Consider the following 18,964-nt stretch of genomic DNA (forward strand, 5'->3'; position numbering starts at 1 on the left):
TCGTAAGGATGCCCCTGGAGAAAACCAAAGGGGTTGCCATTGATTGTCTGGTGACCAGTGTAATTTCAGAATGTCTTCAGAGGTCACAACAACTGCAGAAGGCAATTTCAGTGAGAGTCTAATCATTCTCCCATTGAATGTGGTAGTAGGCTTACTATGAATTTCAGCAGGAGCATAAAAAGGCCATTTCCTTGGCATGAGAACATTCCACATCACATTTCAGCCATGAAGCAACAGACATCTTTCAGTGACTACAGTACAGAAGGAGCAGCATTCATACTGAGTTTCAAGGCCTCCTTGGTTTTCAGATTTCTATATCACCATCTTATTACCACTAGTATCACAAAACAAAAATATCACAAGTGGAAACGTGGACCAATGCTGGAATATGCAGTTGTTTAAGGTCTCCCAATTCCCTCTACCACCACCACTACTTCCTTTGTGAGCTATAAATAACTGTTCAGCTGGTATAATATTGTCCAAAAAGAAAAAAGAGAAAGAAAATAAAATGAAAAAACTAAGAAAGGAGGGAAGAAAACAACAGCCCAGAAATAAAGACAACTCAAATTGGGAAAGACACAATTGCCTACATTTAAAAAGAGAGAAGGGAAGGGAGAAATAAAAACCTCTTTAAACAAAACTAATGATAGTCATCTTATAAGAGGATAATTCTTGACAGCTAGCCCCATACCTACCCTGTAATTTTCTCCCTCTTTCTTTTTTGGATGAAGAAATGCATGAAATGTGTAATCAATGGGAATGCTTGTCATGCAACTTTCATAAATCTTGTAAGTAATTTATAGTTGTAACTGCAGCATTTAAAGACAGAGACCATTCTGTAAAATTGTCATAGGATTTTCTCCTTCCATGTGAAGAACAACTAGTACATGTACCAATGTTCCCAAAAGCCAATAATAAATTAAAACTTCATTATTTCATAAGACCCCATTAGCTTAAATATGTGAATCCAATGATGGGTTTTATAATATAAAATTTTTTCAGTCATCCTTTCCCACAAACACAGAGAAGAGGTAAGATTCCATCTTCAATCCCTTCCCAAATATGATGCCTTTCTTCAAAACCTTCAGAAGGTGCAAAAACCAAATCACAAAAACCTTTGTACAAGAAAGATGCAAGAAGGAGTCACCTACCAGAGCGCCCACAGTCTGAGCACGATACAAGTTCCTCAGGCCGACCACTTTTTTTGTTCATATTGGAGCCTCCGAGGCAGAAGTCACAGTAGTTATTGGGAATGATGACCCCATCTGGTCCTTTCTGGGCTGTAGTTGGGTTAGAAATCAGATTTACTACAAGAGCATTCACTTGCACCATTTGCCCCTCATCCTTGATATGGTGTTAGCTCAGTGAGTTTGCAGGCCACAGTCTTCCCAAAACATTGTCAGTCAGAACTAAAAGTGAACTGCATAAACCACCTCCATTTTAAGTACACCTTGGGTTGTCTCTATTTTGCCTGAAATGCCCTTTACTATTTCCTTTATAATCCCAGTCAGGCTGCTCCTTCTCAAGGACATGTTTCCAGATATGCCTTTACAGTTCAGGGACTTGTAACATACAGGTATAGAGGCAATCCCTAAGGCAGGATAGGACCTATGTTGTCAGTAAGCCAAATTTGGTTTTTCAGGCAGCTGTCATCATCATAATCCCACAAAATACAAATTCATAAAGGAAAAATACAGTCTCCAAAACTCAAAAATCAACAGTGGGAAGATGGGAGGATAAGTACCCTTACTGGTTTTATTTCAAGTAGCTTCTTAGAGGCCTGCATCTCTAAGTAGCAGAGTGTCTTTAGCCAGAAGGTTGGTTCAAAAGCTCTTGAATATTCACAGGTAAAGCCATTTGGGGATGTTTCACCCAAGACTTAAGGCCTCTGCAGCAGTCATGTTCCCTTGGATGAGCAAAAAGGGTCCAACACTACACTAGCACCAAGCACAGGTGCAGAGTGAGCCTGGGCAGACATCCCAACCAGAAGAGTTAAAGACTTTTTCAGCCAAGAGAAAAGGAGCAAGACTATATTATTATTTTCCAGCTAGGAATACTTGGAAAGGAGCAGATACACACTAATCTTAAGTAAAGGAGGATGCAGATCCCTTTGGAAGAAGAGAAGGGCAGAGGTCTTCTGCATTCCTCTTAGTTGAGCAGAACAGCAATGTCCTTTTATTCGTGCTCACAACAGCCATTTCCCTCCTCTGCTCTCCAGAAAAGGAAAACATCTTCCTGTACACTCTATGAACTGGGGAAGGGAGTGGAGGTAAGGGTTGCTGTTTGTCTTTGTTCCTTTTAACATAAAAATTCCAGCTATATGTCAGTAGGTATACCTGGCCTAAGCCTACTGCATTAACTTTACAAATGAGAAAACGAAGAACTTTAAACTGCACCATCTTTATTTAATTATGTTTTTAATGCATATTTTGTAACTTGCAGATTTTTAACAGATGTTTTGACAGCCTTTATTAATGGACTTTTTGTCCACATTCAAGTTTCCCCCAAAGAACAATGACATTCTAAAGGACTTCTGGTAGCAGTCCAAGACATACACTTAAAATTAAAATTTCCTCCAAGTTCAATCTGCTTTTCTGGTTTGGATGCATCTAGTTATTCATTTATTTCCAGATGTTGATCAGCTGAACTTTTGGAGATTGGTAACTAAAAGATTCCAGGTAAGGTGAAATTAGAAGAAAATTAACCTATAAGGCTGCAAATACATCACTATCTTCCTGTGTGGTCATGGAGATCCTGACAGTATTTACTAAACAATGGATTTTGCTCTAAAATCATCCTGCTTGACCAATTCCCAACTTCCTCAAAAAAAGAGAGAAGCTTCCAGTGTTAGATTAGCATTTTGTCTGTTCCAGGAAGGCATTTAATATATGCAAGATAAGCAAAAAAAGAACAGGAACCAGGTGGAAGTCTAGCACACTGACTCATTTTAAGAGCTGTAACAAAATGATCATAAAGTTGTTGCTGCTACATATTTTGTGTATAAAAAACAGACCTCCCTAGCATTTATATTTCCCATTGCAGCTCCATTTTGAAAAAGTTAAGTAATTACCTCCTTATATTATTCTGCATCTACAGACAGTCCATGTGCAGTGCAAACTCAGCAAGCTCAGAATCCAGTGACTTTTTTTTGTTGTTGTCCCTTATTAAATTATTTCACCTTTCATCCAAGTTTCTTAAAGTGCCTTACAGATATGAAGATCCTATTATTAACCTTCAGTGAGATCAAAAGCCTCTTTTGCCATTGAATCTAACCAAAGTGTTCTGGACCCTAATTAAGTCTCGTGGTAAGGTTGCATTGCACTTTAAAGCTGAAAGACTTGGAGGCAGAGTGGTAAACTGGCTTATACTCAAACACACAAAAATCCTGTGGCAAGGCCACAAGCAGTCAGGGTGCCAGCCAGCAGACCTAGGAAAGAGCTCCACTTCTACCACTGTTTTCACAGTGGTGTAATTAACACTCTGTATATAGTGACTTAAATTTATTTACACACCAATTATGACCATAAGATCCACTGACTGTCAAACTGGAAATGGGACAGGGGGACTCAAAAATACCTGCACCGCTCAATTCATCTGCATTGTGTGAGAGAGATGGAGGGTATTTGCTGAGTATGATAAAGCTGAAGGGATTCTCCCAGACCACTGGAAGGGGAATAAACTTCAGATTTGATTGCTCTTCTCTTATTATTTTTTCTCTTTCTTTTCCTTGTTTCCCTCTTTCTTTTCTTTCTTGTTTTTTTCCAATTTATTTAATTTTTAATCTGAGTGTCTGTGTGCTCACTTATTAAGCTGGCTCAGTAGAGAGTGATAGAGATATCAGGTCTAAAAAGTCATAAACAGATGAGAAGTTCTCAAAGTTACATTAATGATATCTTAAATGACGTATCTCTAAAGCCAAACAAGCCAGACAATGTTATTCTCTTCATTTTTTTTTCTATTGTGCAAAAACAAGAACCAAATTTGACTTAGCTTATTTTCTTGATCAGTACCATACAGTGAATTAAGTCACAGGCTAAATCACAGAAGGTTTGAGAATAAAGAGATTTTCAGATGGCAGTTCTTACTTTGAAAGGAACTTTTTTGCATAAATCCTCAGAGTTTCTAGTTCTATTTTACTGTAATTAACAAATGATGAAGGAATAAGAAGACAAAGGAAAAATGGCAAGATTTAACATGTAATCTTCATGAACAGAATATCATGCAGGAAAAGCCCAACCCTAATCTCATCCCTAAATCAATAAAACTATGGATTCACAAGAAAAAACAATTTCCATCAGGGTAATGTTGCTGCTTTTCATCTGAGACACAGTAATTAGGTATTCACTTTTTGCATAAGGTGATCAACAAATAAAAGGTGCAAGTTTAAGCAAAATAGCTCAACTAGCAAGAAATAACTCTCTAGCAGAGAGCTGACTCATTTAGATCAGGTGACTGCCTCCAAGGATTTGGTTAAAAAAAACCCCAAAAACTCACCCATAATTAGAAACTGTTTTAAAGCAATGGCTTGAAAACCAGCCATGGCTGTGTCCGATCTTACTCAAAATACCTCTGATTTTCTTTTACATTGCAAACTGCAAAAACAGATCAAAAGCTCTGAGAAGCTTTGAGTATTGCCTGAGTTAAAGTTTGCTTATAGGAGTTGTACTTAAATCAGTGCCTCTTGCCATTTCAACTTAGGGTTGTTTTCAGGTGTCATCAAAAGATGAATGTCTTCATCTTTTGATGAAACCTAAATGTGGAATGTAGATGTCTTCATTTACATCTCCCCTAAAATTGTGTATAAAATTTTTTAAAAATACTTTAAAACTTAAAAAATGGAATAAGGAGAGACATGGAAAGATCTGTACAGTTCAAATAATACTTTCCCTGAACCTGAACGGTGATTCATGTGAAGACAGGATGCAGAGTGAAAAAGTCAGTATTTCCAAATAAATTTGGTATGCATTCACTCTGGAACTTTTTTTTTCTTCTCAGCCTAATCAAGTTAATTTCAAGCTACAACAAGCTGAGCAGAATAAAGAACTACTTAAAATATGGTATCATCATTCACAGTAGTCTTTTAGCAAAGTTCGTTAAATTACATAAATTATGTAGTGTATCACACAGTAACTTTGTTCTGTAGACAAAACCTGAAAACTAAACAAGTTGACTGAGTTTAAATATATAAAATACCTTATGTGCATTCTTGATTTTGAAAGCAGAGGCTCTAAAGAGAATTCTAACTTCCCTTCACCCCTCCCAACAACAAAAAAAAAATCCTGTAAGTTGTCTTCCACGTAGTTTCAGTTTAATAATAAAAGCAAGCTGCTTATAATGAAATAAAATCAAGAAATGAGGAATTTTCTTTTCTACATCATCTCCTGGAGCCACATGACTCAATAAAAATCTCTTTTTAGAGATTAGAAGTTTTCTGCTTCTCAGGGCTGCAGAAAATTTCTTTGATGGAAGGCAAGTTCAGAAGAAGGAAACCTTGTCTCTGTTTTTTAAACAGAAAATTCAGAGTACAGATATCTTAAATAATTTTTCTTCAAAATGTGATCCTTAAATATATACAGACAAACCCCCAAATAAATAGAACTTTATATCTATGCATTTTTATGATTTCTGTGTGAAATTATTTTGATGACTTGGATCACAATCTTCAAAAACTTGTGAGGTGGAACAAGTGCTTAAAAGAAATATGGGTTAAAAGAATACAAGTGCTTAAAAGAAATACTGCTCCTGGATAAAAAAAATCACTGTCACATATATTTCTTCAGCCTGTAGGTAATACAGCACAATACTGAACCATAATTTAAGATATGCATCTAGGTTTGGCAGCATTTTATCCCTGTTTTTTGTCATACCCACATTGCTGGGAAGGCAATGGAGAATGCATGGAGAGCATGCCTTGCTGCTGGGGTGCGGATAATTTATTTCAATGTGCATCATTTATTTCAATGATTACCGTGAATTGGCTACAGTCAGAGATACATGCATTCACAAAGGGATTTTTCCTAGCACACTTTGTCCAGCTCTTACCTGTTTCTTCTGGGTTTGATCCAAAACCAATAAAGCACACTGGAGGTTTTCAATTCAATTCAAAGGGCTCTGAATCAGGCCATTTACTCTGTTTGCAACAAGAATCTTCAGAACACAATAGAGACCGCAGGACCCTGCATTTAGGCTTGAGTCAAGCCAGTGCACTTCATGATGGAGGAAAAGGGGTGGATTTACTTTTTTTGTTGGTGTTTTGTTTGTTGGGATTTTTTTGTTTCATTTACAAGACTCTTTGTCTGAGATGGGGCCAGTTTTCCTTTCCAGCTCCTCCCTTTTTCTCCCTGGCAAAGGGCAAGTCTGCCTGAGCAGGAGAACGCCGGCCAAGAGCCTGCGCTCGCAGTGGTCAGGCCCCTTGGAGGCTCGGGGACAGATAATCCGAGCCATGTCTCCATGTGCCCGTCCTCGCCCCCCCGGCTGCCAGCGCTCCTCCCTGGCAGGCCCGGCCCGTCTCCATGGTGACCGCGGGCCCGGCTGGCTGCGCTGGCCCTGCCGCCCGCCTGCCTCTGCTCTCCGGTGGAAGGAATCGCAGCGCGGCCCCTCCGCTTGCTGCCCAGAACGGCTCAGTGCAGGCCAGGCAGACTCACGAGAGAAATTACACTCTGATGATTAAATGAAAACATGGCTTTAAGGAGAAGGCAACAGAAAAGCAGTGCCTGGACTGTGGCTTTCTTTGATGGAAGAGGAGGGAGATGGCTGGCTGGGCATGCAGCCCCTTCTGTCGCTGTTATTGCTGGATACAGCGAGCAATGGTGGGCAGAGAGGCAGACCAGAGAAGGCTTCTGTGCTCAAGGCTAGACCCTGCCTGGGGAGGAACAAAGAAAGAACGCAGCTGCTGCTGTGGTGAGGAGCAGGCCATGCACAGCTCAAGGGTGCCCCAGGCTCTTGCTCTCTCACACAGACAGCCAGGCAGGGATGTGCGCAGCTATTTCTGCGGACTCCTCACTGTGAATAAAGTGCATGGGCTTTTCATTGCCGTTTTTCAGGAAGAAGTGTAAATCAAACTGAATGAGAGGAAATTGCCAGTCACTTACTCTGTTGTTAGCACCAGAGATAAGCATGTTGGCTGGCCCAAAACTGGGAAGTGTTGGGGCACTTGATACAGGGCCCTGCAGCAGGCTGGAGGCGGCACATCTGTGTCGATGTGGTGCTGTTTTTCTACCAAACACACTTGGAACTTGGGTGTAACGCTGGGAAATGGCTGGTGTTCTGTTCCCAGAGTTGTGCTAATCATCCTGCATAGCCCCATGGCCTCCACTAGCTCTGGCTCCCCACGCTGCACTCCCCCACATGGGATGGGCATGCCCTTTTGCTGGCAGCCAGAAAAGCAGGATATGCTACTGCGAGGTGCTGCAAACCACCCACCCAAAGTGTTGCCAGGTCTCTCTAGTAACTGGATTTTATCTCCTTTTTTGAGTTAGCTAGTAGTGTGGGGATAGAAGAAGCTGTTGCTTTTGCACAACGTTTAGCAACTCTGAAACATTTGCCTTTCCTACAGCCCCTGCTCACAAAGAAGTGCAGCCAAGGAGCACTATAAGAAGTGCTAGGAAAAGGAGGTACATCTGTAAAAGTCAGAGGAAGCCTCTAAGTGTGGGTTTGATCATCTCTTTCACAGGAATCAGTGTGGCCCTTAAGTTGAACAGCTAATGAAAGAGGTGGAAGGTGAGCTACGTAGCTGGAAGGTACAGCTAGGAAAATATAGCATCAACTGATTGGATTCAGTAGATTTAGAGAATCAGTGTTCCTCCACCTTAAGGCAGCATCTAATAGAATTTCTGTGCACTGACCTTATAGAATCTTTTGCAGGAACTCCTAAAGCATCAGCCAAAAACCCACTGCTAGGAGTAAAACTTTGTAATTGTCTAGTGCCTCATGAGCACTAGAGTAGAAGATATAGAGTAGGCAGACAAGAGTTGGACATCTTAACATACAGATTTCCTGACTTTAAGGGGTGCCTTTGTAGAGACTTGGCGCCTGGCCACTGAAGCACACTCCCCTAAAGGAATAATATATCCCACCTCAAGAAGGTATTAGAATGCCCAATATACAGCCTCATCTGGCACCATCCCTCAGTATTCAGGTGAGAATGGCGAGTGCCATGAATTAGGTCCCTTGTAGGCTTTTATCTGGAAATTACCCACTGGAGGAGTGTGAGAAGGCAGAGAGCACCTATTCAGTTCAAATTCAGTCAAAGCATTTGGATTTTACTTGGTTCGAATTCTACGTGGAGAAGGAAAAAAATAAGGCAGAAAAAGCAGGGAGATAGAAAAAGGAATAAAACCCTACAAATACATTAATGATTTATTTGTACAAATACATTAATCCTAAATCGAGAGCTGATGTGCTGTTGAAGCAACACATGTTTCAAAAACCAATTAGTCAGGTTGGAAATATTTTCCCACAAACTACTGAGAAGCACTCAGTGCTTCTCTTCAATGACAGTTGCACATCAACAGCAACATTTTGGTCCTTCTCCAGGCAGTATAGAAAAGAAACACCAAATTACAAAGACAACCACCCCATGACTCCAATCAAAACAAACAAACAAAAAAGTGGGTTGCAGATTAGCTCTCCGTCGACATAGGAGATGATTTTGGGATTTTCCACTATGCCATAACTCTAAACAACTGATCTATTTTTTAACTCAGCATTGCAAAATACCCTCACAAAAGTCTCAGTGATTTACAGCTGCAAAAAGGATTTAAGGGAAATCTTTACACAGTTCAAACACTCCAATCATTACTGTTTCTTTTAGTATTTTGAGTGTTTTTCCTTATGAAAACAAACTCTGAAAAGAGAAAACCCAAACAGATTAAATGACTAAGAAGTTTACTCAAGGTAATGTACATATTTTCACTGAAAAGCACCTGCTGCAGGGTATCTTCTTGCAAGGTGGGCATTGATGCATCCTTCCATTCAGAAGTAGCTCCCACCATGGCCCCAGCAAGGATCATCACTGAGGCAGGGAAAAGTAGGCCTGATGTAGCTTTTCAAATTGATGCTGCTTGTGGAGAGGAACAAACAGCTTGTCTCCAACTGAGGGGCTGACTCTCCTCATTTATTCATGGCCAGCCCCCTGCCTGGATGGAAATAAAAATGTTTCAAAGATGACTGTGTGGGGGAGCTGGAGGACAGCTTGGAGGCACACTGAGGTTAGCACATTAATTTTTTATCTCTGGAGACTGGGTATCCAATTATGCTTAGAGTACACAAACAACTTTGGCTGGTCTCTCCAGTAGAGATTTATCCACATAATAAAATCTGTGATGGAACTGGGCACAACAGGCTGATGCCATGAAATAGTGTACACAGGTGGTTTTGCAGGGCAGATGTTTAAGCTAGCTGAGGGGCAGGAGGGCACAGGAATGCATTTTCCTTAACTACATGTATTGCACAATGGATCAACCTGCACTCAGCACAATGTACTTCATTTAGGATGTCATTGGCCAGAGTGCTTGTGGGCATAAGATGCTGTTCAGTTGCTGCTCCTGCACAGCCGCCTGCAATCAACATTTCACACAGCAAAATGCCACTGAGAACTCTTCTCCTTTAAAGGAGAGGAAGTTTTTCTCCATGTAGACACACTATCCTATTCTCCCAGGAATTAAGAAGGAGCATTTATACTAGTACACTCATTCACAGAGACATTTCAATAGATAGAAGTCTAATGTAATTCTTATATCAGAAGTGCCTCAAAATTTGTGAGCACCAGCTGCCCCCAGAGCTGGCCTGTACCCATGGAGAGAGATGGAATAAAACAGCAGGTGTTTTGTGGCAGGCTTGGATGCACCCTGGGCTCACAAATCTCACGGTCTCAGTGCCAACATGTAGAGGAAAAGCCAGCAGAGAAAAAGTCTGAAAATGGTGTGGAATCATTTATTTTTTCAGTGGAGTTGAGGAAATGGGAGGTTGACTTTTTAAAGGGTTTTCTATAATTTCCTTTTCACAGTTCAATACTCAGGTAACAAAATCAGAGAGTAGGTCAGAAATAAATGTTTGTATAGGCAGAGGCAAGACTAGACACCGAGGAAGGGCTGTTTATTTGTGTCAAAGGGCTAGATAAAGCATAAAAAGCAAGCCACTAAAACTCAAACAAATCACAGGCTAAGGTGTTGACAGTTGAACTATCTTTCATGTTGCAACAGGTAATCTATATGTGAGAAAGAACAGAAGGAGACAGAGATGTAAAGAGATGTAAACAGACAAACCTTCTACACAGTCGAGGACAGTGAGATGTGCCAAGGAGGTGAGACATGGGACTTGGGCCAGTCCCAGTTCTTTGATTCACCTATTCAATGGGTCTCAGTTTTAGGTAGGTTCCTCCTATCTACATCTCTTTTCCAATCTCTGGATAATTTTCTGACCTCCTCAAATTGGTCTGTGTATGAAATAGAGGGGACTGAATATGCAAAAAGACAAGAGGCTTTCAGGTCTTGATCTGGCAGCAGTTAGGGCACCAACAGTTGAATCCTGCAGAAGCCCTGCTCCCTCCTGCATCACCAAGGCTGCTGTTACTGCAGGTTCTGCAAGGAGTGGAAGCTGTAGAGGAGACGAGGGTACAGAGGAAGGAAGTTCATGCAGCAGCCACCCTCCTGAACTTTACTGACCTCGTGCTCACCTCCCAGGGCACAACGAATTCCAGAGGGCCGCTTTGATTTGCCCTGCCTCTTCTAAATCAGGCTGCTCGTATCTCTGACACACTGCTCAGCAAATAACCAGATCCTACTCTACACCATATCTCTGGTCCTCCTGCTCAGTGGGCTGTGGATTAGCTGTTTGGATTAACATCCCCCTGCCTTCCCTCCCTCCCCCTACCCCACCCCCCAAGCCCACGCAGAGAGGACTCTTGAAGCTCGAGACCTACGATGCCGCAGACCTGTCAAATCTAATTCATAACACATGCCTAGCAGTTCTTAGGGGAGAGGAAGGATCTGATGCTCTGGCTCCCCACCATCCCCCTGTACAAAGGGACCATTTAATGACTGCACATTAGCAATGTGGACAATTAGCATTCACATGGAAGATAAATGGCAGCATAAATTAAATATTGCCAAGTGGAAGAGCAAAGATGCAAGATCTGAGCTCAAGGCTCTAAACAAACAAACAGGCAAAAAGGGAACAAGCAGCCACTGTGGCAGCTCAGCCATTTGGGACAGTTACCTTCCAGCATCTGGGATTTTCCCCAAGGCTGATCTGCACATTTGCATGGCTGTTGCCCATAGCTCACTGGCTCCTGGCTGGTTATGCTTTCCACTCAGGAATCTGGGCATCAGAGAGGTTTATCCCAATGGTTCTAAATTTCTGCCCGCTTGTGGATCTGTGCATCAGCAGCTTCCCTTTGCCACATGCTCTGAGGGAACACAATCCCAAGCAGCTCTCACGCTACTCTTTCCCGCAGTGTAGAATGCACCTTTTTTATCATGGGCCAAAGTCAGCTGCTCCTAACCTTACCATAGCTCTTCTAGTTAACTTCTATCATTTCCTAAGCACCAGACACAAGGACTGAGACCCCTTAGCACCTGTGTCAAGCTGAATTCAGGGTATGGGACACTACCTTTCTTTTTTTGGGCATCTTTGCAAGACCATTATCAGTATTAATTCAGTTCAGATTTGCAATATTCCTCTCAGGTATGTAACTATTACTGACTACTCCAGGCACAGGAAAAAAACAACCAACCAACGAAAAATACTCCCAAAACGGGTGTAAATGTTAAGTAAACAAAAGCTACTGGGTGAACACTGACATTCTCCTGCCTGCCCAAGCAGTCACTCTTAGTGCATTGACAGCTCAAGTTTATCAACAGCTGGAGGAGTCAAAATTACTTTTACTGTGAATCTACCAAACATGTGAATAACTAAAAAGGTAGAGCATAAAAGTGACAGAAACATAGAGCTTGCCAAATGGGATCACACTAAACAGTCCTTCAAGCTCAGACAGTGGCTAGTAGCAGATGCTTTGGAGGAAGGAAGCCCCCTCCCACACTTCCCTGGGGACAATTATCAATTATGCCACTTAGAAAAAAAATGTTTTCCTACTTCCATATTTCTTGCAGTTCTTAAGGTATTAGAAAGTGTTTCCCTGCATATTTTTCCCTGTAAGCATTTTATTGCTTTATTACTTTGAATGAAAATAACACAGATCATATGCTGATCCAAAAGAACTTTTTGAAAGTGAACAAAGCTATCTACACAAATCCCAAGGTCACAGCAAACATCACATAGTATGTAAAACTGAGAAACAGGGGATTAGAGACTTGCAAAAATCAGTAATAGAACACAGCATCCTTGACTTCCTGTTCTGTGCCTAGGGAGAACAGAAGGGACAGTCAAACAGGGTCATGGACCTTATGCTCACACTGAGCATATGTGACTCATCACAGAAAGATTTGGACGACTTAGATCTCTTTCAGCATTGTACCAGTGTGGGAAATTGAGGCACATTCTCCTTTCGTTCCTGCTCTCCTTGCAGACCAGTTCTGATGTGTTTTCATAGCTTTTATCAAACCATAACTAAGGAGCAGCTTTTGGCAAAGTGGAGGGTAAGCTGTTTATGCAGCAGGTGAAGGTATAAGGGAGAAAGGTGGTTATTTTCATACTGAAAAACTGAGACATTGACAAATATCTTTTATTTAAAGGCAAAACAAAGGCAGTCCCCTGAAATGACTGGATGTGTATTTCTTCAGCATCCTTACTAAGAACCTCTGGGAGGCTGCTTGATGATGGGCAGCTCGGCCATCTCTTCTTTTCCCCCCTCTCCTTGCCACCTCCTCCCCACAGGAGCAGTAATGGAAAAGTGACTTGCTGCAGAGATAATGCTGGGTTTGAAATGAATTCCTGACTAGCTGAGCCAGCACCCGTGTGAGCTGTGGCTGATTAGCTCCAAGCATCCACGTCCCAATCACTCACAACTGAGCTAGGCAATAACATCAGCCTCCCCAAGGCAAAGACAGGGTGGAGATAACACCCCTGAAAAGGATCTCAAAGGCAAAGGGAAGATCCTACTCACGTTTGTGGTTTTCATTTCGGTGGACGGGGGAAGAGCGGGTCTCCTGCTCACGGGCTTCATCACCCTCTTCACTGGCGAGGTGGGTGTGAGCATAGTGGTAGCTCAGCCCAGGCCTGTTCTTGTAACGCTTGCCACAGACTGGATGGAAAGGAGATATGAGGGAGGGGAAGAGAGAATGGAAACATCAGTGTAATCTACAACCACAGCAGCATCCTCTCAAATAATGCTCCCTTTCCCCTGAGAACAGCACCATGCACTCCATGCACCTGCCCAAAACCCTTCCAGCTGGCACTGGTGAAAGGTGACAGAGGCAGCCCTGCAGCTGCAAGTCTCCAAACAAGCTTTCTTCCCACCATGCTGCCAGCAGTCCTTCTCACAGGCTAGGCAAATGCATTTCGTCCCTGCAGATCACAGAGCCCTAATCCTCTCTGCTAAGATTACTAACAAGACTGCACATAAAATTAAATGAAATGCCAGTTCCAGTGGTGGTGCTGCACAATGCACAGCAATGGGAACAAGACTGAGAAGAAACGACATTATTTTCTTCATTACTGATCTCTGAAAAAAGGAAGCAGCTGTGATTTTTAAAGGCTTTCTCTAAGAGGTTAATAAATAGCTTTATTCACAGATTCCCAGTTAAGATAAGGAGATGGAAATCATCCACAGATTCTTGCTAAAAAAATATGTGGTAGTGATACTTATTTGCCCAGGTAAACTCCAATGAACAATGCAATATATGACAGAGAATACTGCTTCTGAACTTTCATTTATTTTAGGATTAAGTCAACAGATATTAAGGACAGAATCAAACAGCTTGGGGTGATGAAAGGTCTACACTTTCACAGGGAGATTAGCAAGGGCAGGCAACATCATAGGATTCATTAGATATGAATTGATTTTCTATAAAGTTTTATGAATTGATTTTCTATAAAGTTTTTAATTCATGTTCTCGTCTCAAAAATTTATCACTTTTCATCTTCAAAGCATTTTTTGAATGTTTATTTTCTTTTATACAGCTATTTGTCAAATATTGCCATTTTAAAAGACTAGAAAACAAAGACAAAAAGTTTAGTGCCTTTCTTGCAATTTTTTCCTCCCAGAGACATTTTCAGTCACCTTAATTAACCTCAGGGATTTCACACAGAAATAAATGTCATGTCCAGCAGTATGTCCTGCATTGTGACCATCCACTCCTAAAAGCTTAAGTTGGCCCCAATATGTGTCCTGCAAGATATATAGATACTTACTTTCCATTCTCCAGACACCTGAGTCTGGGAATGTCAAAGACTCCACAAATAAATTTTTAAAAAATAAAATAAACCAAACAAACAACCACCCTCATCCCATTTATTCATTTACATATACATAAAATTTAAAATTTTATTCCTTTCTGCTACTACTCAGAAAACACTAACTGATGTTCCACCTTTTGGAACAGATCATAAAAAACTGTAAATAAAAGCTTATTACAGTAATATATTTCATTCTTAATCTCTTCTGATTTGCAAGCTCCCTCCAGGAAAATGCTTTTCTTTATTAGAAACATGTAAAACAAGCTCATGGTACATATGAGTGATCTGGAATATTAGATATTTTTTCCCAGTTATCTTCATCGTGCAAGGTGATGATCACAGCATCATCATAACAAGACAGAAGTTTCTTGGAAGTTCAATATGTCCTGTCCTCAGTCACAGATTTTTTTAAGTCTTTGAATGGCCTTGATTTAGAAAGGAGACCTACTGCAGGAGGGAAGAGGGAATATTGAGAGAACTAAAATACTCATATAGATATGCACATCCATTCTTTGAAGCATCTGCCTTCATTTTTCATATTTAAACCTAACACAATTGCCAGACATTTTGAAGAACTAGACTGTTGTTAGATGCATGCGCTCCACAAAACATCAGTTCAGACTCCCTCTTCTAGTACCATCCTTGTTTTCTTCCAGTGCATTTTGGAGGGGGAAACTACTTCTCCTTCTCTGTGGTCCTGCAGGGCAAAGGACAAGCAGTGGAACAGATGCTGAACAAGAGTCAAAACAACAAGATATCAGCAGTTCTGTGTGACTTTCCCCATATTTGGAATAGTGGAAAAGCATAACACTTAAGTAATCATCAACCCAGAAAGAGCTCACTGCTTAAATTCTTTTATAATGGTAACCTCCTCTAATTACATAAATGTTGCAGCTTTACTTAGAATGGAGAAAGAGATTTACATTTCTAGTAGATTGACCATCTGCTAGATGAGCTGGATCAGCTCATCAAGTATCCTACTCTATCCCACTTACTTTTATGTGTTTGAAGAAGAATGTTTAAAAAATAATTCTATTGCTATGAATTACAAATACTGCTCAAAGACTTCTGTCAAATTATTTCCAGGACACTATCAGGTGATCAATGCACAAAAGGAGACTTGCATTCCCTGCAGAAAGTCCCAAGATGGTGGTGTTTACTCCATTCCTTACAGGATCCTGCAGGGATTTTAGCTATGGTGTTAAGGATGACATAGGAAATCAGACGGGTCTGGAGACTCGACCTTCTTCAGCAAAAAAGTATCAGCTCACCGGGAAAAAGCAAGTATCAATATAAGCTGAGTCAGTAGTAATTCTGCAGCTGAGTCCTTTCCATTGTGAGGACTTACAGGTGGCCTTCAAGGGTGACAGCAATCTCTGACATGCCTTGTGAGAAATTGATTTGAAGGACTTCATGCCCAGAGCTGAGGCAAATAAATTTGGTTTACATTGTCTCAGCAGATCCTTTGTAGGACCAAAGATTTGCAGTTCCAGCAGCCTTTGTTCTTGGTGTCTAGATTTTTCCATTTTTTCAAATTCACTTTGTGTCATAAAAGAGTCCGAAGCAATGCCATGAATTGAAACTGCAGAGATTTCATGTTCCTCAAACAAATCAGACTTTTGCAGAGGGAAAAGGGTCATGATATTAGTCAGGCAAAAGAACCATTGGCTGCAGTGAGACTTTGCTAGAATGGAAACTAAATCAAAATTTCATGGATTCTTCAACAGATTGAATCTTCCTGAATTCACCCAAATCTCTTATTTTCCAGGTAAGAGCACATTTTATTAATCTACTGTATCACTGTGCTAAGAAGTAGTTTCTATAAAAGGGTGATCATTAATAAACACTTAGCTCTTATATAACTCTTCCCACTGCAGAGTGGCTTTTCAAACATTAATTAATCTTCCTCCACATTCCTGAGTGGGAAATACTATTCTCATTTCAGTTCTGAAAAAAGAGAACCACAGAGGGGCTGAGTTGCCCACACAGTGATCTTTTTTCATTACCAGGACTGGAATCCATGAGTTCCAGCATCCACACCAGTGCTTACACCACATCTTTCTCATTCTTAGAGCTGACAAAAGCATAATGAGAACTGGTTCTCCCAGTCTGAGATGCATGCTGTTGATTAGTTTTTAACAGTATGCAGCTCACACATAGCAAGTGAGAGTGTGCCTTTCATAAACTTTGTCCAGTGGCCTTCCTTTCAGCAGCTTTGACTTTTTTATCTTCAATTTCCCTTGCTGGATAGGCTCATCATCCTTGCATGTGGTAGATTTCATCCTGAATCTCAACACTGGGAAGTTGACTTGATCTTTAATTAGGTGGCCAAGCTCAATAAAAACAGTGGGAGTTTGTAGAACATAACCCACTCCAAATCTTCCTGCATTCAAAGGATATTTTGTTGCTATGGGCTGATGTGAATGCTGCCTTAGGAACAAGCTGAGTAAGTAAGCAGCAATTCAGCAGTGCAGACCAAATGTCACAAATGGGGAAGAGGGAGAGATTTTTTTATGAGGCCACCAAACATTCTCCTGTGATAAACCTTACTTTCCTTCAAATTTGAAGACTGATATTAAGATGTTACACAACTACATTATGGGGGGGGGGGAACAGTATAATTGCAAGCATTGAGTGTTTCACAAAAGAGACCTCTCTTCTATGTTCTGGACTGTAGCACCCTGCAATTCTTTGGATAAACAAATTATTTCTCTGATTATATTTCTCAATGATTAAAATTAATATAAAATACTTCCCCTGTTAAAAAGGGGATTTGAAACCTATGACTTAAAAGATTTCCTCATCAAATATCTAATGGCTGTGTTGCTGTCATTTTGAAATAGTTACACATTTGGTCCTTGGCAGCCTGTGAGCTGTGTTCCAGCCAGCTCTCCACATACATTTTGCACAATCTGTCACCAGTATGAGACAGAAGGAAACAATCCATGTTTCCAGTGGAAACAGGAAACTGGAGGAGTACATGCTAGGGTTTCTTTGGATTTTGGGGTCTTTTTGGTCACTGAATTTTGTCCCACTCATTGTCTTTCTTTGCTTTTCTCTGTTGCCTCCTGTTCCTTGTTCTCAGGTGTACTATGTCAAATACTGAATCTTGAGTTAATTTCTGGCAGGCAGCCGTTCCTCAAAGTTATCTTCCTGTCCTACCATTCACTCCACTCAAAAAAAAAAAAGACAAAAAAAGACCAAAAAAAATCCCCCTGTCCTTGTTTTGCACTGGTTTGGTTAAGAGATCTCAAACATTAACAATGCATTTTGACCTCCACTGGTACAAAGACTTCACATTCATCCCTCTTTGCTCAGTACTGTACACACTATAATATAGTCACACTGTACACCTGTAGTATGAGAGCAGCTATTTAGCATCCAATTCCATAGGGAATTTTCTGCAGGTAGAATAGGGAGGTAAATAGTCCTTGTTTCAGTGTCCCCTGAGGACAAGTCCCAGAATCTACCTGCTGTATTAAGATCACAGTAACTCTGAACCCCAGTTCAAACCCCAAAACACGTGCAGCTCAACAATACAGCTGTGCACATTTCAATAAATGGGTTGCTAACCAGAGCAAAGGAGAAAACAAATATCCTACATGAGCAGAAAATGTTCAACTGCCAGAGTCAATTCTGTTTCCCTTTTACCATGTGCTCTATTCAACATCTATGTTAGTCAGTATTTTTTTTTTAATGTCCTTACCTATCTAATCTTGTCTTTTCTACTAATAATATATTCAAAGGATGCCAAGAATAGCAGATATGGTGGGAGAGTTGTTTGTTGAGTACATCTGAACAAGCATCTTATTCTAGATCTTACTGCTGATCTATTTAGGGATTCACACCAGAAGGGATAATACCAGGAGATGATTACTGAATAACCTGTTAGGTCAGCCATCTCTGTGCCTCTCATGGATATATAGCAGAGCAAGTATCTTAAATCCAGTTTTTAAAAGTAATTGTAAGTACAAGTAAATCTATGAACCACTCATATTCAGAAATGCGTCTTTCCTCAGAACAGCACGTTTAACTTCGTTCTGGCCACTACCACTTTAAAAAGTACTTTGGAGTTTTTCCACATGAAAGAAACAAGCTTAGTAGAAGAGCTGAAGAAAGCACAGCTGAAAGAAGCCGCAGTAACTGTTTGCAGACATAGAAGACATTGTTATTTTCCCTCAAGAACAGTACAAGGACTGCTAGTCTTGGACTTCAGCAGAGAGAACGTAGGTAAATAACTAGAGAAACCTTAAGTTCTTGAGGAAAGAATCAGCTTCTACAAAATACTACAAGATCAGTGTCTCTGGGTACATACAATGCTGTGTTAGTCACTGATCCATCAAAAATCCTAGGAAGGTTTCAGTCAATGCTCATTTTGCACAAGGAATGGATCTGAATGTACAGTTCAGTCTCAGAAGGACTACAAAAAAAAAGGATATAAGTTGCTATGCTAAAATAGGAGTTTATATGGGAATAAAACTAAAAGGAGATGAGGACATACTGGTAAAAGGAAAAGAAATAATTTCTTTAAGAGGTGGGCAAGGGAATTCTTCCGTAGACAAAGGAACAGAAGAAAAAGGTGGAAGTATGTACATAGTCCCATGTCTCC

At 40.7% G+C, this 18,964-nt stretch overlaps 1 protein-coding gene across 10 annotated transcripts in view; it reads right to left on the reverse strand.

The window, feature by feature from the left end:
• DPF3 (double PHD fingers 3) overlaps window positions 1–18,964 on the reverse strand; it is a 189,372-nt gene that overhangs the window by 39,912 nt on the left and 130,496 nt on the right. For all 10 annotated transcript variants that reach the window (XR_012580823.1, XR_012580822.1, XR_012580820.1 and 7 more), the window contains 2 exons: window positions 13,064–13,201; window positions 1,152–1,280 (listed from right to left, as the gene is read on the reverse strand). Coding sequence is in view for 7 of the 10 variants with exons in the window: in XM_074542919.1 (XP_074399020.1) it covers window positions 1,152–1,280; window positions 13,064–13,201 (267 nt within the window). In the remaining 3 variants the exon portion in view is untranslated. The remainder of the gene's footprint in view (window positions 1–1,151; window positions 1,281–13,063; window positions 13,202–18,964) is intronic.

Source organism: Zonotrichia albicollis, chromosome 6, assembly GCF_047830755.1.
Source record: "Zonotrichia albicollis isolate bZonAlb1 chromosome 6, bZonAlb1.hap1, whole genome shotgun sequence".
Classification (NCBI taxonomy): Eukaryota; Metazoa; Chordata; class Aves; order Passeriformes; family Passerellidae; genus Zonotrichia; species Zonotrichia albicollis.